The 26,412-nt window shown below is 38.7% G+C and overlaps 1 protein-coding gene across 1 annotated transcript in view; it reads right to left on the minus strand.

The window, feature by feature from the left end:
* Positions 1 to 350: 350 nt before the first annotated feature.
* UBN2 (ubinuclein 2) overlaps positions 351 to 26,412 on the minus strand; it is a 55,123-nt gene continuing 29,061 nt past the window's right edge. Inside the window, exons 9-17 of the mRNA XM_074826833.1 lie at positions 25,374 to 25,492; positions 24,614 to 24,727; positions 23,134 to 23,277; positions 19,327 to 19,377; positions 17,901 to 17,943; positions 15,730 to 17,268; positions 11,451 to 11,697; positions 10,626 to 10,715; positions 351 to 9,686 (exon numbers count right to left, since the gene is read on the minus strand). Of these exons, the coding sequence (XP_074682934.1) occupies positions 9,637 to 9,686; positions 10,626 to 10,715; positions 11,451 to 11,697; positions 15,730 to 17,268; positions 17,901 to 17,943; positions 19,327 to 19,377; positions 23,134 to 23,277; positions 24,614 to 24,727; positions 25,374 to 25,492 (2,397 nt within the window). The 3' untranslated portion in view covers positions 351 to 9,636. The remainder of the gene's footprint in view (positions 9,687 to 10,625; positions 10,716 to 11,450; positions 11,698 to 15,729; positions 17,269 to 17,900; positions 17,944 to 19,326; positions 19,378 to 23,133; positions 23,278 to 24,613; positions 24,728 to 25,373; positions 25,493 to 26,412) is intronic.

Consider the following 26,412-nt stretch of genomic DNA (forward strand, 5'->3'; position numbering starts at 1 on the left):
TGTTGGTACTTCTCTGCTGTCCCCGCCCCGCTTCCTTTTATGGAAAGCATCGGAGGCCGCGAACTGGGCAGCGCCTCCCCACGCGCGGGCCGGAAGGCTCCTGCCGCGTGGCCCACTGGGAGTGCGGGGAGGGAGCGCGGCCTGGGCGCCAGACTGTGCCTTGGAATAACGCACTCCGAAAGGGAAAAGCTCCCTTCTGTGCTACTCCTCTGATAGCTTTGAAGTGCTGCTCCTTGTCACAGTACTGCCCTTGCCTGTATGGTCACCCTGACTGAAGAAAGCCAGCACCTCACCACCCCCACCCCCAAAACACAGTGAAAAACCCAACAAAAAGCCCCAAGCGACAACCCTTCAACTGAAACCTTTTTGCATCTTTATTTTTGTGAGAAATCACAGAGATGGAGCTAATATGTACATTCCTCTTTATTTAATACAGCACAGACACATGACACATAAAAAAAAGTACACTCATGAAAAAGCCTGTCGCAGTTAGGGACAGGGAACAGCTACGCCGAATTGAGTAAGGCTCCTACTGCAGAACAGGGGTCTGCCAGCAAGGTTGGATCCCAGAGCAAAGTCTGCTGCCAAAAAAATCTTTGCACTCCTTTCAGGAAAGCAGAAAATAAAAAGGGCAAGTCCCTCTCGGAACAGGTGGAGGCGGCGTTATCTGCAGGGTTCACAGGATAAAAATCCTATGACTGTGTTTGGACCAAAGCACTGATAAAACGAGAAATGCTCTCCAGCTATTCTTGCAGAGGGCAAATAGTCCTGACCTCTGAAAACATCAGACTTCTCAGGGATAGCAAACCTGAGTATCTGGAAGGAGTGAAAACATCAAGTAGTCACATGGAAGAGAGTTAAAACTAGTCTCCCTGATAGGGCTCTGCTAGCCACAACTGGAACGTGCAGGGGAACAGACCAGCTTCCCAGCTAACAAAAGACTAACAGCCATTAAACTGACCAGAACAATATACACATTTGGAACTGATGCAGGCTTTTGTGGCAGCAGCTTCTTCCTTTTCCTGCTTCAGTTCAGGATGGAAATTAAGCAGGCACCAGTTCCTCTGGCAATGAGCCTTACACACTTTTAAAAAATTAAAATACAAAAAAGGGAGACAGGTGTATTTACAAAATCCATGGCTGGTACAGTACATCATTTTTAAGACACACTAAATGCTACAATCTTTCAGGTCCTGAGATTATTACAAAAAAACCCAACAACTCAAAACTTGTGTTCAGGTCCAGTTTTATAAGGAGAGAGGAAAGAAATCACACATTTAAAACACAGTATCCCTTGAAGTTATTGGAACATACCTCCCTAAAAATTCAAATGAAAGTGGTGTTAACCACCCAAATGTAGCTGCATTTGGTTGCTCAGGCTTGTTGTCACAAGAGGGAAGCATTTCACAGGGGAGTTTCTCTGGAGAGCTCATCAGGTAAGCACACGGCTGTTAAGATCCTCTCTCCATCACTAAGCCCTATGATCTGAAATACGTGAGTATTAAAAAGAGGAAGGTGACCTTGTACAAATTCATGCTGGACTGAGTAAAAGCATCACAGGAATCACCAACTCAAACAGGTTTGCCATCTTGTAGTAACTGTGCACTCCTTTGCTTGAAGCTGAGGAATGCAAAGAATTCTAGCTGTGACTTAACGTTTATAACTAAAGACTTGGCCAGCTCTTTGTTCTGAGCTACCTAGTGAAAGGCAGGAGAACACTTTGTCCAACTGTTTCTCAGCCTTTCATTGTCTTGGGGATCACAGCAAGTCAGGTACAGTTAAGCTGGCTATATCCAAACTTGCTAAAATACATATGTATATATACTAAAAGTGACATCAAACAAAGGATACTGAGGCCAAACTCCTGTCGAGGGGATGACGCCCACTACCATTAGCTGTGCAGGCAGGTATTTGGAAGCTCTGCTCTTGACTGAGCCTATCAGGCAGAACTAAAGGGACTTGCACCCACACCTGGTTGTTTTCCCAATGAAATATTCTGAACATAGTGCTTTTGTAACATCAGAAGTTATCACAGATGCCCTTTTATTACAAGCATTTGACTTATAGAGAATGCCAACATTTTAAGGATTACTTATGAAATGCTTCTAACCCTCAGTAAAAGACGACTACAAGAGACAAATCACATAACAAGGGTACTAGTTTAACTGCTAAAATATAATGCTGCTCAGTAGACTTTTGGGGTAAAAACTAGTAGTTAATTTTGTAGGTTTTTTAAGCAGTAGTCCAAAAATAAAAATTTCTTCATCTATTTTCAGTATGGATCTTGAGAACTATGCAAGAACATGGTACTAATTGCTACATGATGGAATCACCGGCAATAAAACACACACTACAGTTCTCACCTCTGAGCTAAATTGTCATTTGTAGTTACATACAACAAGACTAAAAAGATCAGCGAGAAATACCTGGGGATCACGATTTAGCTTTTATTTAAAGATCCAGCTACGGTGTAGCTGATAACTCCCCTTGTTTAGAAGCAACTTCATTTAAGTGAGAAATTGATTTAATTCACTTCTGATACCGGAAGGAAACCTGGCATGTCTCATTAGTTTCTCCCCAAATCCAATCTGTACATTAAAAAAACCCCAAAACATTGCTGCGGCTTCTTAACCCATTTTTGAGAGCTGAATATTCTAAAAAACTCTCAGAGTAAAACCTGTCACAAGAAGTGATTTTAGTTTCCCTCTTGAAGCAACTTCATGACACTTGACCCTAGGTGTTGTACCAGTGAAAGGGTTTTTTTTTTTTTAAATACAAATTTCTTTCTTCACATTAGCAAAAAAGACTTCTGCAGTACAGACATTCAAAAAATATTCCATTTTCTTTGGGTAAAACTTCCAACGTGTTAAGAGGGGTAGCTGGGGGAAGGAATGCATGTAACACTGAAACACGTAAATACTTATCTGCATAGTTGATATTAGTGACTACTAATCAAACTAAGGCCTTATCTGGAAAAAGCTGAGAACACAAGAAAGTTTCTTCCCCCACTCCCCGCTCCTCTCGTGAAATCTGGTAAGTCTCAAAAAAAACTCTGGCTGCCTTAGCAGCTACTTGGTTTGGCCTACGATGGTGGTATCTCCTGACTAGTTTTGGTTGATTCTCTCCCTCCCTTCTTCTCTTGGTACTAGACAGTAACAATCATAACTATCTGTTGATAAAATACATCTGCTGGGCAGAAAAAAAACCCGCAACCCGAAACCCCTTAGTATTGAGCATGATAGGAGTCAAACAGTGTACACTGCTTGCTTTGGATTACTTCACCATAAAGAAAAACTTACTAGTTAATGGTCATTATTTAAGCAGGAGATGACGGCAAGGGAAGAGACTGAAATTCGCTTCTAGATACGAAACATGTATTATTTTTTTTCCAGAGTTGCTCTGTAGAATTATAGCTGTCAAAAATGGCTACAAAATACAGACCTATATCCTTGACTACTGACAAGATTAGCACAGTTTTATTTATGAGGAGTGTGCAAAAACAGCTGTAGGGAATCTTTGTACTTCCCCAGTTTTGGGCCAGTTCCAGGCCATGCTGATCTCTCAGCATAACTCATAGCAGCAGCAGGGCTTTCTATGGCCCCAAAAGGCTATTACAGCAGCAAGGGATCACCAGGTCATAGAAAAAGGATGATGAAGCCACACCAGAAGTTTCCACAAACAAAGCATTTCCCTACACAATGGTTATCTTTCCAGTGGCCCAGTAAGCATACTTCTGGCTGCTTATTTTGGCAGTGATTTCTTAAGCAGTAGACAGAGACAGATTTTCACAACAGCTGAATTTGGTAAAAAAAGACTGCAACAGTCAACCATCATCACCAGCTGCAGATTCCCTATCTCACAGATCAGCCTAGGATAAAGAGCATGTGTGCCCAAAATGAATTAAACAGCAACAGAAGAGCCAAGTTAGCTCAGCTGACTGCCACAGGTGGATGTGGCAAACTCCACTGAAGTAACGTCACTGATGCACCTAAGGCAGATTAAGAAGCACCCTCACCATCACTCCAACTGGCTGAGCTACCAGCAATAATCCTATCTTTAACTGGCACCATTAGATTCGTAGAAGAAATCCGCCTATGGCCTAGTTTACATAAACAGGTTCACTCAAACATGTGAAGACAAGCTAAGAACTGAAATAGTTATGCTGTTCTCTGCCGCGGGAACATGTTGTATTTGATATCTTATATTCTGCTCTCTAGATGGGTTCTCCACCTATGAAGGACTTCTCATTCCATTCCCATTCTAGAAAGTAAATGCTTCCTTTTCATATTGCAACTCAAAATTAGATCTTTCCCAGGGGAAGCACACCACAGAACTAGCACAGTCTAATGACACATACATACATTACCTTAAGTTTAACACTTGGCCAACAAGTGAATTCCTAATTTCAGGTATGCATGTTTATAATAAGTTAGATCCTAGGCACAGATTGTTAAAAATCACTAGATGATCTATTGCAGATTGCTAATTTTGCTAGATAACAAGGAAACAAGCAGACATATTATGATGGCTCACTTGCAGCTAACAACACATGAACTTACTGTTTGTTTTATATTAAGAGAACAAACCGTTAATGAAATCTAAATGAATTGAGAAAAAGTACAACTAGAAAAGTACTTAATGGTGAATGATTTAGGCAGCATGTGAAGCACAGCCAGGTTTAACTTCAATTAGCAGCTGCACTCTTGCAGGTTTTACCAAATTCCTTCTTACATATGATGCATGGTAGAAAGTGACAGCTTTGGTAAATGTGAGAATCCTTGCAATAACTGGTGTCAAGCAGATGTGACTAGCTGCACACAAGATTCCTTGCAATTCATCTCAACTCAAACTTGTTGCAAGCTGCTATTTTAACCTTATTTTCCCCCCACCTCCTTGGGGTTGTCAGCCACACGTCTTTGCCTCAGACTCAGTAACTGTGTGAAGTGGTCCAGTATTTAATAAGGTTGCCAGACAAGGCCCATAATGTTTTACTCATAATCTAATTAATATCCAAATCTAAAACCTTCAGAGAAAAATGCAAGAAGTTTCATTCCCACTAGCCACTTCATTTCTCTCATACACATTTACGCACACTCACACACACACTCTTTTATTGTACTGCCATCTTTGCACAAATGTTCACCTTTTAAGTGTTTAACAGAGACAGCAGAATGTAGAAGGATGAAGAGGTTTCTCAGGAATATTGCTGTATGTGTGTGTGTGCACGTGTGTGAGTGTGAGAGAGAAAGAATGCACAAGCACACAGAACCAACGCCATGGTACAGCAGCTATGAAGTTACACGCGTTACACACTTTTTCTTTACAAAAGGGAAAAAAATAGTATAACAGCATAAAGCCATCTTGGCAAGCTTAAGATTTCTTCCAAAATGCCTTCCAGCACTTCAGGATCTCTGAGAACAGTTTAAAGAGGGTAGGGAAATAAAATTAAAAAAAAAAAGGCACTTAAACAAAGGACAAAGGCCTGAATCAAGTAAGTCATGGAGGGTAACAGCCATTTCACCAGAGCTAGGACCAATCAAAATCTACCAACCTTTTTTTAATTTCTATAAAATTAAAATTGCATAAAGTGTTAATTAATCAGTCATTTACCTACTGCTTTCACCTTCTGGTTCATTTTATGGAAAAAAAAAAAACACCAAACCCAAACAAAAAGCAAGTGTCCCTTTAATGATTTCCCCCCAAATTCAGCAAAAGATGAAAGTTAGGTGTGGGAGGAAGCCTTCCACAGCTTGGCTTGGCTGCAGGTTTCCCCTGCAATGCCATCTTCAAAATCCAAAACAAAAGCAGAAGAGGGACCACTGTGCCTTCACCAATTCACTCAAAAAAAACCCCCAACCCCCAAAACAAAAAAAACCCCAACCCAAACACCCCAACACTTCTAAACCATCTGTGGGCAAAAACTACTCAAAAGAAAACAAAAAATTGTAAACTAGATTAAAATTTGCTAATAAATACAGCCAAAAGTTCATTTTATGAATGTAGCAGCAAATGTGATAAAGTTAACCGGAGTCCAAGATGACTCCCAGAGGGTTAATGGTTCACACAACTGATGGCAGCTTGGGAGAGTTGCAGGATTTCTCTGTTTTCATGTCCTCAAGGGTCTTGCACCAAGTGGAGAAGGAGTGTGGAGGAAGGGTCAGGTGATGGGACTGCAGGAAGGAAACAGGCTCTTGACACCTGTCCCACCCCCAAATCTGTGCATCAGACAACTTTGATCGGATTCAAACAAGAAGCAGAACCCAAGTAATTAAAAGTTACTTCTGATTAGCAGAAAACAGATGTGAAACCCACAGCATCCACACTTGTGACTTAGTTATCTGTATTAGTCATGTATCTCAAATCAACAGAGAAGGCTGGACAAAGTGATTTGGCCATTTGCATCTTGGAGTGGGAGAACACTGCAGTTATAGTCCAAGGTACCAGGAAACTTTGCAGCCTGTTTTTAATCTAGCCTGCTTTCTCTCTTTGCAAGTGTCTCGCAAGGATTTAAAATAGCTACCATGACTTTTGGGACTTTGGATCATGTAGCAGAAAATATTACCCAGACGGTTTTAACATCTAAAACCTGTGTTTGAAATTATTGCTTGCATTTGTTCGGGGCTTTCGGTGAGCTTCACATGTTAGCTCATATACAGTCCCCAAACCAAGGTCAGCCCTGCTGCCTGGAAAAGACAGCTCTACTTGGCTTTCTTATTGCTTGTGAATACTGAGGGTTATTTAGTATGTACAACTACAGTTTATTTATTAACAAAGGCCCTTAAAAAGTAGTAAAAACTTAGGGGAGAACATCTTTAGAAGAGCTGCTGTGCAGAAAATAGTAAAACATTAACCTAATTTGCATTTGGACGTTGCAGAAATCTTTCACTTCCCCATCCAGTTTATGCTACCTGCAAAGGTCTCTGGGAGCCACCCTATTATTTCCTTTGATCTGGCCTTGCTAGGTTTAATCAGAGAATAGGGAACAGGGAAGGTACACCCTTTCATTGCTATGCTGCCGATTCCAAAGAAGCTCAGGAATGTAATGACTGAAAACAGTTACCCTCTGGGGGGCTGTTTGAACTGGCTTCACAAACAATGTATGGTTGTCTTTATTCTCATCATCCTACTACCTATTTCCACAGTAAGTATTAGTTTACTTGTTTCCCCAAGACTGAGAAGCTCAATAGGCCACACAGACAGAACTACTCCTACCCTCCTTAAGATTTAGAGAAGATACTCCTCGACTGAAGATGAGGCATACTTCCAGGAAGAGAGGAATGCTGAAAGGCAATTTGTGCTGTAGATAAAGGGCTCCAAATCTCCCAATCTAAAATTTCATTAAGTATGAAGACAAAAGATGGCAATTTGAATGAGATGCCTTGATGAGGAAAACATAGAAGAGGTAGAACTCTCAGGATAGGGTCTTTTAAATATATTGCTGCTTGATGGCTCCCTGCTGCAGCTCCCTTAGCTACATGCATTGTTTAAAAGTATCAGGTTAGACACAGTTCAGAGAACTAGCATCCTGCCAGAACTGTTAGGCCTCAAAAACCAAAAGTTGTCTTCCTTCAACCCTTCCTTGAGAAAAAAAAAAAATCAGATAAAGCTTGCATTCTAAATAGTTTATGGTATTTTGACAGCGTTTGCACAGTATTAAGAATGCCAGAGTCTATGTAGCTGTATGTTTCAACCCTAAATAACCTCGCTGATGGAGATGCAAGCTTATCTAATCAACACACCACATACAAAACATTAGCACTAGCTAAAAAGCATTTAATTGGCAGATGCTGTGGAGTGAAATTAATGAACTAATGCATCTTATTTTAATTCAATCTGTCTTTCACAGAAGTGTTGTGCAAAAACATTTATTGCTGAGCTCAACCCAACATTTTTATACTAAATACACAATATATATTATTTTAAATTCACGTATATATATTTATATAAAATTAAAATGAGCTCTAAATAGAAAAGAAATTGTTGTCTGGTCTAAGAAAAATAAATCACATGTAAAAGAAACCTGAAAGCTATAAGTTAATCTAGCAAAAACCATTGAAGATTCATTATCCATGGGTCAAAGTCTCTCTGGAAGGTGTGAGATAACCAGTAGTCACTGGTTCAATCCCAAATCAAACTACTGGAAAGACTAGTTACTAGGAATTTCAGCATCTCTGATCAAAGGAATGTTTCGGGGCTGAAGAAGGGCATCATACTATTTTATTTGCTCCTTTCTCCTATGACTTATTTCAGTTTCTGCCATTCTCACTTTTCATCTGACAGTACAAGGGACTCAACAGCAAAGTTCCGTCCTAGTGTCGAAAGTGCAACACGTGCTGGATACTTCCTAACCTTACAAATGAACTGGTCGATGTATTGCTATCTAAAAAAAAAATTTAAAAAGCCAGCTTTGCAGTCTTGTGCTACCATGTAAGGAAGAGTTCAGGTCAGGAACTCCCCAGGCTAGCAGGGGCTGGAAATGCTGGAGACAACCCATTCAGCCCCCAGAAGAGAAGGCACCTCTGGTCGCTTTTGAACGACTCCTCTTTGGCTAACGCCTGAAGTAGTATTAACCTGGCTCTGGAACAGGTCACAATCAGCTTTCTTTAACTAGCAAATCAATGTAATGCATGACTTTTGGGAGGAGTTAGATGAAAGATGAGGAAGATCTAGAATGAGTAAAGAACTGGTTGTGTTTTATAGAAGACATGAGTAGAACATTACTTAATTTCAGTAGCGGATAAGCACAAGGCAAAGGAAAAAGAAAGTTTAACAAATCAGAGGACTGAAAAAAATCAGTGCGCCTTTAAAAAAAAAAGATGTGGGAAAGAAATGCTAGTCTGACCAATAAAATGTGGGTTTCCTTTTCATGTAAATTGAGAAATTTCCATCTCCTTCCTCCCTTAAATAAGAATCTTTATATTAAAAAAAAAAATCAAACAAGGAGGAAGGTATTTCCCAGTAGTCTGTGTCTCACATCTCAATGTACCAGGAGATCTGTTTTTGAAGACAACTCCAATGAGACTGCATACATCTGTAGGCTCCCTAAAGCCAAACAGCCTTGTAAAGCTGGAAAAATGCCCATATCAGAAACTGTATTTGTGTAAGGGTTTAATTATAATGCAAAGTATCCCAGCACCATCTCTACTCTACATAACCTTTGGTCCACAACCATGTAGTACACTCAGGACCTACACATTATCTTATACTGGGCACTTTGAGCACTAATGAAGTGGATGATTCCACCTTACACAATGGATGGAGAAACCTATTCTAGCTCCTCTCATGCTTTCAACTCTTCATTGGACATCACCCAGAAAAAAAAAAAAATGTTTGTGCTGCTGTGGGTTTGACGATCAATTTCTTTTAAAAGCCAATCAGAGCAATAAAAAAAAGCTTGTTTCTTTAGGCAAGATCAAACTATGACCAGTCTGCATGACCAGGAGGACCAGTCCTCCTTTTCCTTCTCTCTTTGATCAAGTATTGTTTTATTTTTCTTCTTCCTCTCACCACAGTGCTTGGGATCAGAATATGTAAACATCGACAGAAACAGCAGCCCTGTGACAATAAGCACTTTCCCAACTGGGCAGATTCTGTCAGCCAACCAGAACTGCTTCAGCTCCCTTGCTTGTCCAGAAGTCACTGGTTTTTCCGCTGTAACTTAGTGTCCCCTTTACTTTGGCCTCCATCTGTAGTTTAGAGACAGGAAAAGAAAAGGAAGATTAAAAGCATGAGTGAACTTTTATTTTAATAACTTACAGCAAAAGAGACAGGAATTTGGCACGTTCAGCTTTAGCATCACCAAAAAGTACATTGTCTTTACAGGGTAGAAGACTTTGCATCTTCTCTGTTCTTCATTTATTAGAAATAGCACTGTTGAAACCTGAGATATCAGGCTTCATATCAAAAACTATCTTCTTTCTAAAGATTAAGTTGCAGCTTGGAATACTGAAAAAATTACATTTTAATAAAGAATTTTTAGTATTCAACCCATGGCACTCACTGTGACAGAAAATTAAGGCTGTACCAAATATAGCCAATTGGGTTGTTTTCATAGCCTCTTAAAGCAACACTGCCCAGTTTTTTTGGTGCTGAGGACTCTGAAAACAGGATGAAGAACCCCCACCAAGCCACTGCCACCCTTTCTGTTCCTTCTCCTGGCAAAAAAACCCAAACATACAGGTGGCAAAGAAAGGAGTACACTCTAAACTGCACCTTCTAAAGCCTTATGATAGATTTTCAGCTCTACACCTTACAAACAGAAAAAGGAGATGTTCTACTTCCGGGTTCTCTCTTCTCAATCAAAATATGCAACCCCTACCAAGGATAAAATTCCCAGGGAAGGGAGATCTTCCATTAGGAAACCATCACACTGTTCGCACATGTATACACTTACAGGAAACATGAAGAAGCTCCTGGCTGGAAGGTCAGTTTCTCCTCCAAAGGAGAAATTAAAATTGAGTGGGAAAAAAACAATCTTGCCAATACAAACTTTATGAAGCCTGTAAACAATCATGTTAGCATCCAGTAAGTAGTATTCCTTTTTAACCCCACTAGCTGAAATTGTACACTTTGGTTTCTAGAACTGCTGCAATGAAGTACTGGAATTTTTGAATTTATGTCTTTACCTGTATAAGCTTGCTGCAAGTGAGCAGGCAGAGGTGAGTGAGACAGCGTTGCTGCGTGCTGAGCACCTGGCTGTAAACCCTTCAGTAAGTCTGGGACAAAAAGGAGAGCAACAAAGATGAAAAATAAATCTTAAGAACAAAGGCAGCCTTTGTGAAACAGGAAGTTGTTTTAATTTTAGTGTAGCTATAGCAGCATACTAATTTGCACAGATTTCTGAAGATGCATCTCAACAACAAAAAAATGCCTGATAGCATTCTCATGGCTGGAATACGTCAGACCGATTCAGATATAATTAACCAAAAGTCTGAGCAAGGACCATGCCTCACTATTCAGATGCAACTCTTTGTATTATTTCCTTCAGTAGAAATATCAAAAATTGATATAGGTTAAAAACCTGAAGAATTTCTTTTTAAGCAATCGGAAAAAATAAATGCCATCTTGGTTGATACTTCCTCGTAAGAGAAGTGTTTGATATCTGAGATTACTGAGCTAAGGATATTTTGAGGAATTACCATATTAAGTCTCTTATTTGTGTTGTGACATTTGGAGACTTTTAAGCTATACTCCTTTCAAAGCTAAGGCATTGCAAGTTAACCCAGAAAAGCATGTTTGAAAGTAAGTATATACTGTGAATGTAACAATTAAGTTAATCTTATCAAAGGTGATTCATAACATTTGGATAATTATATAAACAAAGTTTTACCAGTAAATAAATCACATTTACTCTCCTGTAAGAATTTTCATGAACCAAACCTGAGTTTCTCAGAACTTTATTGCTTCCCTTCTTAATTTCTATTTTCAGTGTGATAACTAATACCACTCACTCTGAGTTAGGCTGTGGTGGAAAGCCGCTGAGGTAGATCCCGAGGTGGTTGTCACTCCAGCTGTGTCCGTCCCAAAGCCAAGCAGCTCCAAGGGAAACTGGAAGGGCACGGTCACAGGAACAAGGCCACCCAGCATCCCAAAAGGAGTTAATGGTGCAGACGTCACGTTCTGACTGGTTACAGACAGGGGTGATGCCATGAGAGTCAGAGGTGAGGCGTTAGCCAGTAATGATGCTCCTGCTGTTGACTGTACAAAGAAAAGGAGTACTTCAAGATTTTAAAGCTTTGAGTTGTATTCTTTAAGGAGATAAGAATCAACTATTTTCTGTTAACTGTGGCCCTATTAAGAAGTGTATTAAACTGTTAATAAATATCCACTTATCCACCTAGGAGGTCTTCCCACTGTTCATCTGTTAAGCAAGTACAATTATATCTCAAATTCAGACATGACAGTATGGTTCATCTCATGTTTTTCTCATCAGCCTTGTAGGTCATTTCCTCCATCTCCTTTCTAATTATGAACTGGGTCTACAGTCAAAATCTAATGCAATTTATTCTATTAGATTAATAATATGAAATTATCAGATCCAGCTCTGAAGTTCTTTAAAAGCACAATATTACTCTCCCCTCTCCAAATCAGGGTCTTCACTGAACACTAACTTTATTTCTAAACAGATTACTCAGAAACAATGATTTTTGAAAATTAGGATTAATAAATAACAACCCCCACAGTTCGAGTGAAGATGTAGACATACATATGTATGTATAGGTGTGTACGCACATGTCAAAGCAAAAGGCAAAGGAAAACAATCTCTCCACTCTACATGTGTCACAGTGAAGTTAAATTCACTGTAGTTTAAAAATGAAAATGCAAGATTAGCCAGAACATTCTAGCTACAACATTTCCCAAATTGCATCAATTCCTCTAATGTTAGAACAGCTCATTCTTGTTTAAAAATCTTTCCTTCATTACGCATATAGTAATTTTCTATGCTACTGTTCAATTCTCTAATGATCTACTACAAAACAGCTGGTATAGAAAGCATTTTGAATCAGACTCAAGCTCAGATATTTTAGATACTTAAGACTCAGACTGAAGAGGACTTCAAACCTGTGCATCTATACAAGTAAGCCTTAACTAAAATGAAAACTTAGAATCATTTTAATGAACATATGAGCTTAAAATGAAAATGAAAGCTCCTTAAGTTCTGTAACATCAATTTACAGAAACAGCAAAGTGATGAAAACTCCTAGCAGGGATAAAGTTTCTATTACAAGTTTTGGTCTTAAGGTGTTCAGATGAAAGCAGCTGAAGGAAGGTTAGTTGTTGCTTACAAGAAAACACAAAATTTGAAAACAATAACCCTGTAAGTGTAAACAACCACAGATGCGATATTTGCAGCAAGTGTTTGTATTCGTCATTTTAGGAGTGACAGCTTGTAAGACATACTCCATCCCACAAGTAAAAAAAAAGGATTAAAAACTTCAACATACATGATTATTCTCTTTTGCCTTTAAAAGTACTAATTTCACAATAAGCCTATGTATAAAAAGTGACAGCTGTTCACTGGCTATGCAATTTTTACCATGCAAGAAAAAAGCCATACAGTAATCTCTTGCAATTGTGGATTTGTAAAACGCCTGAGAACAGAAAGCAGCTTTGTAATGTGCTCTGGCAACACCTTGCTTACTCTCTCAAAAAGGAGGAGAGAGAAGTTCAGTGATGGAAAGAGTTACAGAGAATGCCCTAAAAAAATTGCATTTCAGATGTTTCTATTTATCTCACCTATGATAACGCTTCATAAAAGGGTTCATCCTGCTCATGTAAGTCTGAGTCACTAAGATCCTTAAAAGTCTAAACCAGATTCTGCTCAAGGCAGGTAGAGCTATTTAAGGAAATCACATGTGATAATTGCTGAATTTTAGTCTACTTTGGCTTTAGGTTCTTAAGATGTAACTTTAGAGTATTTCAGAGTAAAATTTCTGTGCAGCTACAGCAGATGTAAGCTTATATTCTGGTAAATAACTGTGTCAAACAAAAAGGGGAAAGGAGGGAAACACTATTTGGAAACTCCTACTAGTAAGGAACATCTTTATTATCACATGAAATCATCTAGCCTGATCTTCAATGTAAGAAGACCAGTATATTCTACTGAGCAACTCAGGTACCATTCTCATCTTCTGACTGATTAATAGCATCTCAGATAGGAATTAAATCTCTAAACCCTTAATGGAAAAGAGATTCACTTTCAGTCTTATGCAAAGTTTTAAGAGGGCTAACTAACTCCTTAGTACATTGTACCTAACAACTAGTCTGGAATTGATTCATGTCAGCAGCCAGCCATTAGATCTTTAAGGCTAAATAAAGCCCTCTCATCACAAATCTCTTCCCCTTCAGTGTACTTGGACTGGGAGGTAATATGATTCTAATCTTCCCTTTAACATACTCCACTGACTAAGCCTCAGTCTGCACAGTAGCAACAGCCTTATTCCACGGTTTATCTTCCTTGCACCATTCTTCTGAACCATTTCTAGGTTATCAAAGTAACTTCTGAAGTGTCGAAAAAACCCACATGAAAAGTCACAATAATTATTGTAGTGATACCATATGCTGCTCAGTACCTCTAGCTGATTTATGCCCTTCTATATACCAACACACCTTATTTTGCTGTATTACAGTATGTACTCATTTTACTTGATTATCCACCACACCCCCTCCAGTCCTCTTCAACATCACTGCCTGCCAAAATCCATTTTGCTCCCCACGTGACCAGTGTTTCTAAAAAAAATTACTTGCCTTTAACTACAGAAAGGTTTGCCAGAATTCATCTCATCATCCAACAAAATACTACTTACTTCCCTCATCCGTCATCTTTAAGGACTACCACACCCACTTCACATTTTCTTCTATATTGCAGCAATTGTATCCACTGGATTCTGTTGACTGCACCAGGAAGAAACAACTCTGTTCCCAGTCCATTCACTGTAGCCTTTTTGTCTCCTCCAGGCACCTTCCAGAGTACTGAAACTGCACTGTATCTAGCTCAGCTCTTCTCTAAGCCCTATGTGGTGCCTCAGTGGCCCTTGCACAGCATATGGGTTGGTTGGTTTATTTTTTTTTTTTCCATTCAAAGTACCCAAAATAATGAGAAGGCTGTGTCAGAGCCTGCCAAACATTTGTTGTTCACTGTAACAGACATAGACTTAAGATACAGTAGGATGAAAGACCACAAAAATGCCCTGTAAAAACTATCTTCCTGTTTTTCAGTTGCATTAAGAAAAATTTGATAGCAAGCTAAAAGATTGTAAACCATTGCTAAAAGCTGAGTACATCACTGCCATGCAATAGCTATGTATATTGTTCAGAAAAATACAAAGCTTTTCCATTTACTGTACACCAAGACTCTGATTTACAGCAATATTGTTTTTCTTAACTTTACTTAAGTAGTGAAGACTTCAGGATAGAGAGAGCAATACAGAGGAAGACCTCAAATCATCTCAGTAATTAAATCTTTCTCAGTAACAAGAACAGACAACTTGGAAAAGCAGGTTGTCTTCTGAGTAAATAATAGGTTTGCATGGGTTTTAGAACAACATATTTTTCAAAATATTTGATTTGTATCACTTGTTTTATCTCCAGTGGTAAAATTCTGCATAAGTGCTCTCTCAAACAATTTCTAGAATATTTTTATATTAATGAGGTCTCATTCAGTTTGACTAGGTCCTACAAAATAAAATACATAATCACAAATACTAAAGAAAAGCCCTTGCAAGTGTTAATTTTAAATACAAGTCTTGCATTATACTCCAACCACAAGCAACTGAACTCTAGTTTTGCAAGTTCTTCATGAAGCTTGGCAACAAATGTACCACGACACCCTTTCATATGACCACCATCATTACAAATAAGTAGATACGCAAGAATGCACAAATCCAATAATGCAAGAGAATACCACATCCCCTGAAAATATGGTCACACAAAGCTTACCTCTTCTAGTGCTCTTAAAAAAAAGGAAACAAAAGTGAATTCTGTTCCACAGTATAGACCAACCAACATTTTATAGTGAGGATTTGTTCCACACTGTTCCTTGCATTTCACATCAGCTAGAAATACCTATTCACTAGTGCAAAAGTTTCATCAGTATTAGCATTTATGCTTAGTATAAACGTTAAACTTTTGACACATTTTCTAACCAAGACATTGCAAGAAATAATGTTTACAAAATAAATGTGATAAATATTAATGTAAGGTTTCAACATAAACTCATTAGATGCATACCTGCACACTGGCTGCTACAACTGGAGACCCTGAGGCAGAAGATGGTCTGTGTGGAGTTGACAATTGTTTAGTAGCACCCTGTGTTCCACTTCCTGCTCCCCCAGACAGACTAGTCCTACTAGCTCCACTTGAGTTAAGGTTACTGCCTCTGCTGGCAGGTACATTCATTCCAACTCCACCCAAATTATTTTTACCAACAGTTCCAGAAGGAGAAGAGTTGGGCAATTTTGAAGAAGCCTGAGGGTTCTTTGCAGGCTGAAGGCCTGAGGTGCGATTAGAGGGCAGCAAATTCATTGTGGGAGACTGCCTACTGATATTTACACCACTGGTCTGTTTGTGAAGGGGGTTGTTGCTGGAGTGACTACTCTGGGAAACTAGTGCACTTGAACTGGAAGAACTGGGTGTTGTTGCAGGCCTGGGGGATGAGGTGGACTTGGATGAAAATTTAGGTGATGCATTGGGCTTGGGTGTCACAGAGGGCTTAGATGCAGTGGGCTTGGGAGAGGCAGCAGGTTTGGGAGAGGCAGCCATGGAGAAGGGAGGCTTGAAACCCTGGGAAGAAACTTGTGACACCATAGCCTTGGCTAAATAGTTACTAGAGGTAGAGGTGCTGGATGTTGTCCGAGAAACCAGTGGGTGAGACACTTGAGAGCCGCTTCCAGATGAGGGATTAGACAAAGGCAGGCGATATACTACAGACTTATCTTGAGCCTTGATGACTGGTGATGAGCAAGACAGTTTGGGATTACTACTCAATTTCACCACTGGATTGGTCTGTGATTTACTAATAGTTGCTTGTAAGGGAGAAACGTATTTCTGCTGTACAGCTGAATGCTGGTGCACCTTTGTCACTTGTGATGTTGAGGAAGAACCACCCTGAGCCTCAGAAGATGATACCAGGATATTAGCATCCTTGGTTCTTTGAGAGGAGGTGGAAATAGCTGCTTGGGTCTTAGAGGAAGAAACATGAGTCTGTGAAGAAGAGGAAGCAGCTTGGATCTGGCTTGACCTCTGTAGTCCTTGCTGAAGTAGTTTGGCTGGCAACGGCTCTAAGGAAACCTTAGGATTTTGAATTGAAGATCCAGCAATAAGGCCTGAAGAGATACCAGTGTGAACTAGGTCCTGGGGTTTCTTTGGTACTGGCCCTGTGTGACCAGCAATAAGACTTGATGAATGGGGTGTTTGAGTGGGCTCTACTTTCTTTGAAGTTGCCAGGGGCAACTTACTCATAATGCTTGCTAGTTTCTCTTCCCTCAGCCCCGGGCGAGGTCTGGATGTTGGTGTGTCTATGGTGGACCCAAGAGGCGATCCCTTGGCACCATTATTGATAACAGCCAGAGCATCAGAAATAGAGTCCAGTGAGGGTGGGTGGAAAGAGAGATCTTCATCCAGTGAGTCATCCAAGCAGATCGTCTCTGGCGCTGGTGTGCAGCTAGAGCTGGCTGGGGTGCAGACAGGTGTGCTGGAACTCAGTACAGTAGCACAGTTTGAATTGACTGAAGACATACAGGTTTTCTGTTCTTTCTTTGGACTGGAGTCCTGAGAATGGAGAGATAAGAAAAGACAGGTTTAATAGCCTTGCTGGAGTAGATCTAAAGTTTTCTTTAGTGCAATATTATTTTTCTGTAAATTCAAATGAACTGAAGATCTACTGTTGAAATTTTCATATTAAGATATCTATGAGGTCTAGGTGTTGCAGTCCTGTGTGCTAATTCAGTATTTGTAGTTAAAAGCTTAGTGCTGTTGCTCCACATAAAAGTGCCCCAGTTAATAATCAATGCTGTGAAGAACAGGATAGCTAATCAGATCGTTAGGTAAAATTGCTACTGAACTAAGACTAACAAGAACCTCTATCAACTACGTTATCCTCCCAATCATACATTTTTCCAGTGTTGCCAAATTTAATACAAGCTGAAAACAAACACAAAGCACACACACAAAAAAGTGAAATGTTACTAGTACCTCTTTGTAGTCAATTTTCAAAAAACTAGTATATCTTAAAGTTACAAAGCTACACATTAAGTCTTGTACTAAAGTAATACACCACCAAGTCAATAAGCTCTTATAGCATTTTCTGATGGAACCCTTCTGCCAGAATTTTTCTGGATCAGAGGCTGGAAAGAGGTTGTATCAGATGGTCATAAAATTCAGATATCTAAATAGGCATTTACCTTCACTTTGGGTTTAGGGGCCAGAATTACCTTCTTCTTTGCCCTGAAACAGAGGAGATGCACATGCATCAGAAGACAAAAGACAGACAAGTAATTTTAGTTTTAACTGCTACCCTGATTATATCCCACTAGGAGGAAGACTACTGGAGTCCAGCTTTAATAATAGAACATCCTTGAAATAGTAAATGGCTTAAAATATAAAGAGGGAAGAGAACAAGCACAATTTTCATTCATTTTCTTGTCATGTATCTCTAAGTAAGTTAGATGCAAAATGCACTGAACTGCTGATATAACCTGATATATATCAGGAGAGCTATTTATTTACTTTTCTGATTTAGAGAAACTTCAAAACATCAAGTCATTTCAGCCTCTTATAATCTTGAGAGTTTGTGTGCTTAGCAGAGCTTTGTCTGAACTGGTCACCTATACAGTTATATAATAGTTATATGTAATTTCACTTTACGTTGATGTTTTTGTCACTGAGTATACTTCGTCTTCTCATTTATATTTCAAACTACATAAAAACAGTTGCTTTTTTTCCCCCCAAAAAAAGCATTTTGTTGCTTATCAACTATAAAATAGTTGTATCTAACTTGTTAGTTGCAGGACACAATTTAACAAAACTTCCAGGTACTTTTGCAGTATAAACGAACACCATAGCACCAACTGCAGTTACATGAGCAAGGACAGCACTGAAGATTATCAGTCACCACCTTCAACTTAGAACTTAAGCATTTCACACCTCTTCTCATTTGTATTTCTTCAGGAGGTTCAGCAGATTTACATCTTATAGGTCATTTATTATCCTTTCCTAAGCAACTAGAAATATGTCTGGTTAAAAAAAGACCTTACTGTAGGTGGACCATGACTCAGTTTTGCTATTATGTAGAAAAATATCCTACGTTAATCATATTTATCACAAAGGTTGCAATTTGGGTGTTACTCAAAATCATAATTGTTTATTTGAATTCTGGCTGAACACAGGCAGCTCCTGAGAGTGACACAGCATTGTCTGCAAATCAAGGTGGTAAAATTCTGCTAAGATACACAGCCCTCTGTGGTTACAGAGATATGAGAAAAAGAAAAGAGCAGGAAGTACTGGAGTCTTAGAGTTCAATTTAATATGCTGCACAGCAAAATTTAGGCAGCATATAGTGCATTGAAATACTTCGAGTAAAAGGCATTAATCCAAGAATGAATATCCACTTGAGTTATCTAGCCACTTCATAACTGAGTTAAAATACAATGCCACAAGAACATTACAGTTATGTGCCTGAATTAAAGCATCAAAAAAACCCCCAACATTGCAAGTTTCTTCAAATAAATCCCAAAATATCTCCCTTTCCTCCTCTCTGTCCAAAAAAAGGTATCATGAAGATGGGAAAAGATGCTATGAACAACCTAAAGTTGTCAATATTATACTCACGGAGCAGAAGTGAGGTGATTGTGAACACTTCGGCTTTCTTTAAAGAGCATCCTAAAAGAGTGGCAAGAAAAGAAATACAAGGTGATTCTACAGGGGCAGTGTATGACCAAATAGACAAGTAACCTTGAATTTTCAGAAGAACCCTTTGATTATCTGTCCACAAAGCAGCTAGTAGATAGCTTGTCTGTATTGCTATCATGATGTAGTTTCAGGCAGCCATAAACAACAGAATGCTAAAAAAATACTGCATTTCAAGTTTACATTCAAAACACCTCAGTAAATGGCCAAGCAGAAGTCAGCATAATGGAATATTACCTCCTTCAGCTGGACAGAAGAAACACTTTTTGAATACTCTTCTCCTCAAAGGCTAACAAAATATTTTAAATACTAGATTAAGGATTATTGTAAACTCTTCACACTATGTGTCCACACATCAATCATAGGTTTGGGTTTTGTGGTTAGTCTGTTGTTTGGGATTTTTTTAAAGCACAGAGGAAAAAAGTCAAAATACAGTAGCCGAGCTTGTTTCTAATTTTCTTCAGTATTTTGTATAGACCATTGTGTACCATTTCTGTGACTTCAATTACACTGGACTTACACATACATTTTACTACAGAGAATGAATGGAAAGAGTTTGTATGACAAATCTCAACACTTCACATGCTTTTTATTTCCATGTTATCAACTCCTGAGCTGACAAATGGGAAGTGAAAACAACTCCTGACCTGTACTACAGCTTGCTACCCAAATGCAGTTACAAATAGACCATTAATAAAAACTTGGTCCCCTTCCCTGTTTCCTGGTAGGCAAACTAGAACAGACGAGGTTTTCCTACACCATTGCCATCACACTAACACTGGCCACATCATGAACAGCTGTCTAAACAAGAGCTTTTCACCACTGATAACACATCCTGTAGAGCTGAAGCAGTTATGAAAAATCCAAGTATCCACAAATCTCATGTGATCTGGTAAGAAAACACTGACATCCTCTCGCTACAGTTCCAATACCTGACATCTCAGATCCATCTTCACATTTTCTTCACCATACTAATCTCCAAATCAGTATTACATTGCTCCCCAGAGACTACTGAATGCCTACGAAGAACATCACGGAGCAAAAGGAACGTTCCTCATTGCAAGTTCAATGTGCCACTTTTTGACCTACCCAGCTTCTCCAGAACATTTCCCTCTCACCTCCTTCCTGGTGCTTTGTCTATTCCTTAATCTTTTTCATTTGGAAATTAAAATCCAAAATTAATCCCAGGCCCCAGTAATTTGTAGTAATTTGTCATAATTTGTAGTATCATCCTTAAGGGTTCAAGACAAAAGTGTAACTACTACAGAAACAGAAGTTAGTACAAAGGAAGGACAGTGCAGTACATGTTCCAAAGCAAGAACGTGCTTGGAAAACAATCCCACCATTGCATATATGTTTAGATGTGAAAGTTGATGAGAGAGATCAGTATGAGATTGTTTCTCTCTGATCATGATTTCAAGCCAAGCATGTTGTTTGACCTGTGCAAAATAAGTGTGCTGCAAGCCTACATGCATGACCACCTCCAAAGATTATGAAACTCTTGGAATTAAAGGAAATTGACTTCCTGTTCCTTACACTTCTTTTTTGACAAACACATATTTAGGTTGCATGCTTTTTTCAGACATACATGGAATTAATATGCAACCCAGTTACAAAAAAGTGGATTACATTATTTGAAAAGGCTTTGGGATCCTTTAGGACAAAAAGTATTTCTCTACATCCATGAATATTAATAAAGCAACTTTCTGATGCAGAACATGGAAGTTACACACATAGAAAATTCATGTGACAAAGGTAGTTGTGATACACATGGACAAATGAATGAGGTGCAATTTAAAGTTATGATTGATACCCTACTTCATGCTTCCATACTAAGCTATAAGGAATATTAGATGTAGTTAACTTTTAAAAAGCAAGAATTTTTTCCTCCGGGCTGAACCCACAAAGTTTTGGTACCATTGACCTACTCTGTTTAGTAAGAATTCCTTATGAAAACAGTCAGTAGGCCATTTTTAACATTAAATGCCTAAAATTTTTTTCCAGTTTACATAGCTCCTTCTCACTTGAGGCCACATACAAAGGTAAAAATAATTTTAAGCCTTCAGCATGATAATCCCTACCCTAACACGCGAACAAGATGAGCATCCAGCATATGAGTAGCATGCTATATTAGGAGTTATCACTGTCAGACTCCAGGAAATACTTGCTTTTCCTCTTTCCATGCATAACTGTTTCCCTACAAATTATAATACATCACTTCCTAAATAGAAAGCAGGAAAGCACCTCCCCATAAATACAGGACAACTTGTAAATCATTGTGGTACCAAAACTGCCCAGTTGATAAGTGAGGTCTTGCTGGTCAACAGGAAGTTATGATCAGACAGCTCTTGATGTTTATTTGGTTTGTTGGTGGGTTTTGTTTGGTTGGTTTCAGGTTTTTGTTTTTGGAGGGGGAGGGGTTGTTTTGGTTTTTGTTTGGTTTGGGGTTGTCTTTTTATTGAAACCACTTTTATAGATAGTTTAAGAGCTTATGGAAATTTTCAGCACACTTATATGGAAAGGAGAGAACCATATATGTTATATGGCTATCAAACACGAAGTACTAACATGCTTCACTTCTATGTATTCTTGGATGACCTCACACTATCAGTTGACTGTTTCACCACTATCAGCAGTGATCTCCATATCTGTTCTTAAGCTAAACTGGTACTCCTTGCCTTGTCTACTTCAGCTAAATCTTCACAAGAGATAACATCTCACTCACCAGCACACTTACTATACAGAACTAGATCCATAGTTTCTGACTAGAAATAAGTCAGCTACATACCAAGAAGTGTAAAGTTTCATTTGTTCCTTTCAGTACTATTTCACAAGCAGTTTGTTACACCCTCACTTTCTACACTGACTATTCTAGGAAATACCTCAGTACAGTTATTTTTACAGCTTGATACAGATTTGACTAATCTACAATCAAGGTATTCTTAAGCAAATTGATAAGCACTGTTGTACCATCTAGCATTTACAGTTAGGTCAAGATTTGATGGGAAATTGTCTTGTGCAATGAGTGCTACAGAAGGAAAGAACTCATGTCATCTATATTTGCTTCTCTTCTTCCACTTCAAAGTGTTTGAAAACTTTGACAAATTTGTATTTCACAATGATTACTATTGCTCTCATTTTATTTTTTTCCCCTTTGTGTGGTTGCTTCCACTTAATAAGTCAGTAGGAAGCAAGTGTAAGTTTCCATTAAGAAACTGGTATATTTTTAACTGCAGCATCACAGAGCATCCCAACTGTATACAGGAAATAAAGAGCACAACCTTAGTGTTTTGCTAACTCTGGTGTTGAAATTTCAGCTTTCTAAGTCTGTGTCACACTGCATTATCAGACTACTTCCATCAGCAAAACTGTTTTCTATATCACTACCACTTCCTATACTACAGAAAGAACTTCCCAAGCAGTTACCCCCTGCCTCACACTTCCCCCTCAAATGAAGCATCATGCACTGTGTTATGAACTTTAATTCAAGCAAAAGCACATAGTTCTCCAAGGAACACAGTGGGTTTTTTAGCTGTCAGATTTGCAAACAAGACAGAAAATTAACTTCTGAAAAACATGCAGTCTTCTAAAATATTCCAATTCTACTGATAGATTTTGAAGTTTTAACCAATATTAATAGTACATGGTTGAGTCAAATGTATGACAAGAAATAAGATCCAAGAAATAGTTAACAGCAAAATGAATACATATATAGAGCCGGTATCTTACCTTGCCTGCATCCAGCCTTTAGGCCAAAGTGGTTTCACTTCGGTTTCCATAAAGGTTTTGAGGTAATCTTCAGCAGACTGACTTCTATTTGGCTCTAGCTCATAGCATCCCAGCTTGATCTTGACAAGGTTACACAACAGAGACCTGCAGAAACAAACAGAACTATATTGAAAGAAACAATCCCTTAAAAAGCTCAGCAGAAAAAGGCTGAGAAATGGAAGCACTGATGCCATACAGCTGCTGCAACAAGAGCTCAGTTTCAAATGTGTTTTTTGGAAGTTTGCCACCGCACAAGTTTGCTAAAACTGATATAATCTGCCACTGTCACTTCTCCATTTTCAATGGACTGTATGTCTCTTTCATCCTTACTATCATTTTGTAATTGGTTTTACATTTTCTTTGTGGTTTCATCGGAGCTGAAACATCTACTCTCACCTTGCTCAGTGACCTCTATCTCATTTAAGATGGAGAATGTCTGAAAGCAAGTGAAATACATTCTACACTAAGTATTTCAACAGAAGATTCTTTCTGACAGGGATATGCTGTCTTTTACTGTCCTTAAAAATATAAAGTGCACACAGTTAAGTAACACTGGACTTTCAGAGCCTCTTGAACAACGAAAACAACAGATTTAAATATCTCTTCTTCAGTATGGCTCCCTCCAGGTCAGTCCAAGCTATACTGGTTGTATATATTCCATGAAGCTTGCTTCCCTGTTGTCTTAACATACTAAAAAGTCTCATCACGAGAAGTCCACCAACACTTTTTAATATGTATACTTGTACTAAAATTAGCTTAGGTCTTCCATGGGAAATTACTAGTTTAGAAGAATCTGCTTGCTTAAAAGCCTGTCTACATTATTTAAATAACAGTAATCTCAGTTTTCAGTAAAATCTATTCTAGGAAGCAGAACAGTGAGAATTCATAATTTCAGACAAGAATCTGTGTTGCTCTTGAGAGATAACATAGAATTTGTGTTCAGAGGGGATGGGAGGGGTTAAGATTCACACATTCTAGATCCTGGCTTGCCCAAGGACTGGGAGGCTTGCCAAGCCAGCATCACCGATTTTGGCGGTTTGCCCTATTGTGGCAGAAATCTTTACCACTCATTGGGTGACAGTGTTTTGTGACATATTCCTAGAATGGTGGGAAGCAGGTATAACTCTGCTTACACTTCTGTTCTTTGCTTAAAGAAGCTCTAAGTCCTAGGACCAGGAAAACTGTCATGTATTTGGATAGAGCAGATAAACAAGCAGTGAAAAAATGTGTTGGACATAGGAAGATCTTGCCTTTCAGCTTAAAGAAAAGGGTGTTTTACCATTGTGGCATTCTAGCTTGCTTATTTAAACGCCACTCTCCAAAAATTCTGAGGTGTCTTTCTAAGAATGATTATTAAAGAGTATCAAGTAATAACATTCTGTTGGAGATCCCTTTATGAAGTCAGAGAAAATTCTTGGTGGAAAAGGTAGTTTTGCCTCACCTCACTGTGTCATCCCAATGAAACTTCTTTCTGGGTCCCACAACCCTCTTTCCAGGTTTCTCATCGTCATCTTCCTCTGATCCATTTTTCTCTCGTTCATCTTCCGCTTGCGACCTACAGTTAGGATGATTGTTTTGTTTATAGGTATAAAACACAGACAAAATGTTTCCTTGAGAAAGAAGTGTCATTTTAGGTATTACGGGAAAAAAAAAGTGACCTGTCTTCAGATTCTCATTATACCCTTCCTGAAAGAGTAAATAGTTCATCTTCCTCTCCCCAACACTTCATGGTCCTCAGAGACAAGTGAAAAGGTATGGATGCTATCAAGGATGCTGGCTATAAGCTTCATGTAGTGCCTCTACTGGAAAATGGCAGGATGCTTATCAATCTATTAATGCTTCTCCAAGTCTAAAATTAGTTAACTATGAGGGAAACAATTACAATGAACAAGGACAAAAATATATCAACCTGATAACCTGAACACAACATCCTCCTCCATTAAGCATTTTGAGGATCTCCAGTACCCTCAGAGTTTACAATTTCTTTCTCTAAAGACCTATTTCATTCAATTAACGGAATTTCTTTCTAGAGTCAGATGATAACATCACTTACATAAAACTAAGTACTTTGTACAATTCAAAACTTACAAACACCTGTAAATTGAAGCAGAGTACTTTTGCTGAGCTGAGGGAAAGAACAACATGGAGACAGACTTCCAGCTGGACTCTAGAACGGGCATGCACAGACTCCAAATACCTACTTGGCATTCTTGGCTTGATTGCGGGCCTGACAGTCCTCTTGATACTTGCATAACTGTTCAGGCATGACATTACTGACAGCCAGTTTCAGCTTTTGCAGCGGTTCTCTCAAGCGGTCATCCTGTGAAGAGAGAAACACCAAAGCAGTCCCATTAGATGCAATGTAAAGAGTGTTTCAGATAATTTTTGTGAAACTATTTCCCGCTAACAGAGGCAGTATTCCCAGTACTAACTATTGACTGCAACAGCCATTTCCTACATGGCACTTGAATCCTGTCAGGTGCAACAGCATTATAGAAATGCACATACTTGAAATTCCTCATACAACTCATGTAGGTCTTGAGAGCAGAAATAATGAAAGATAGTCACAAGGAAACATATCATGAATATCCCAAAACATTATGTCATGATCTCATTAAAAAGCATTATTTAATCAAAATAGGGAAAGGAAGAAAACCTCAGGGGAAAAAGCAAGATGACTTGACCGATGAGTATCTCAACACTTGTAAATAAGTATCCAAATTAATCAAGCCTCCAAAAACTCTGTGGTACAAAAACATCCTAGGTAATAAACAAAATATATGTATTAGATAATTATATGTAAATTATGTACCTCAAAAGGTAAGAGCTATTATCTCCAATTATCTCCAAATATTAAGAACTTCAAACATTAACATACTGTATCCTTCCCTACATGTTTTATCTTCCTACATCTTCTAACTTTACATTCTGCATCATAACTGCTTACTGAGAAGAACTAAGATTATGTGCTACTATGTCTTACTGCTTAGAAATAGCATATGAATGTGTTTGCTTTCTTAGCAAGTTCCGAGATCTCTGCATTCATGATCCTCAGATCCTCTGCAAGATTTAATCTTGGATTTCATCTAAAAGAAGCGGGTCAGAATATTTCTGATGACAGATAATTTTTTTATTCAATAGGAAAACATATTCTTTAAGAGAAAAGCAACTGCAAGTGACTATATATAAAGTATTTGTAAGACCTACCCTGTACCCAGCTTTCAAGATGAAAGCACTTCA

The sequence above is a fragment of the Strix aluco genome, chromosome 5 (genome assembly GCF_031877795.1).
Source record: "Strix aluco isolate bStrAlu1 chromosome 5, bStrAlu1.hap1, whole genome shotgun sequence".
Classification (NCBI taxonomy): Eukaryota; Metazoa; Chordata; class Aves; order Strigiformes; family Strigidae; genus Strix; species Strix aluco.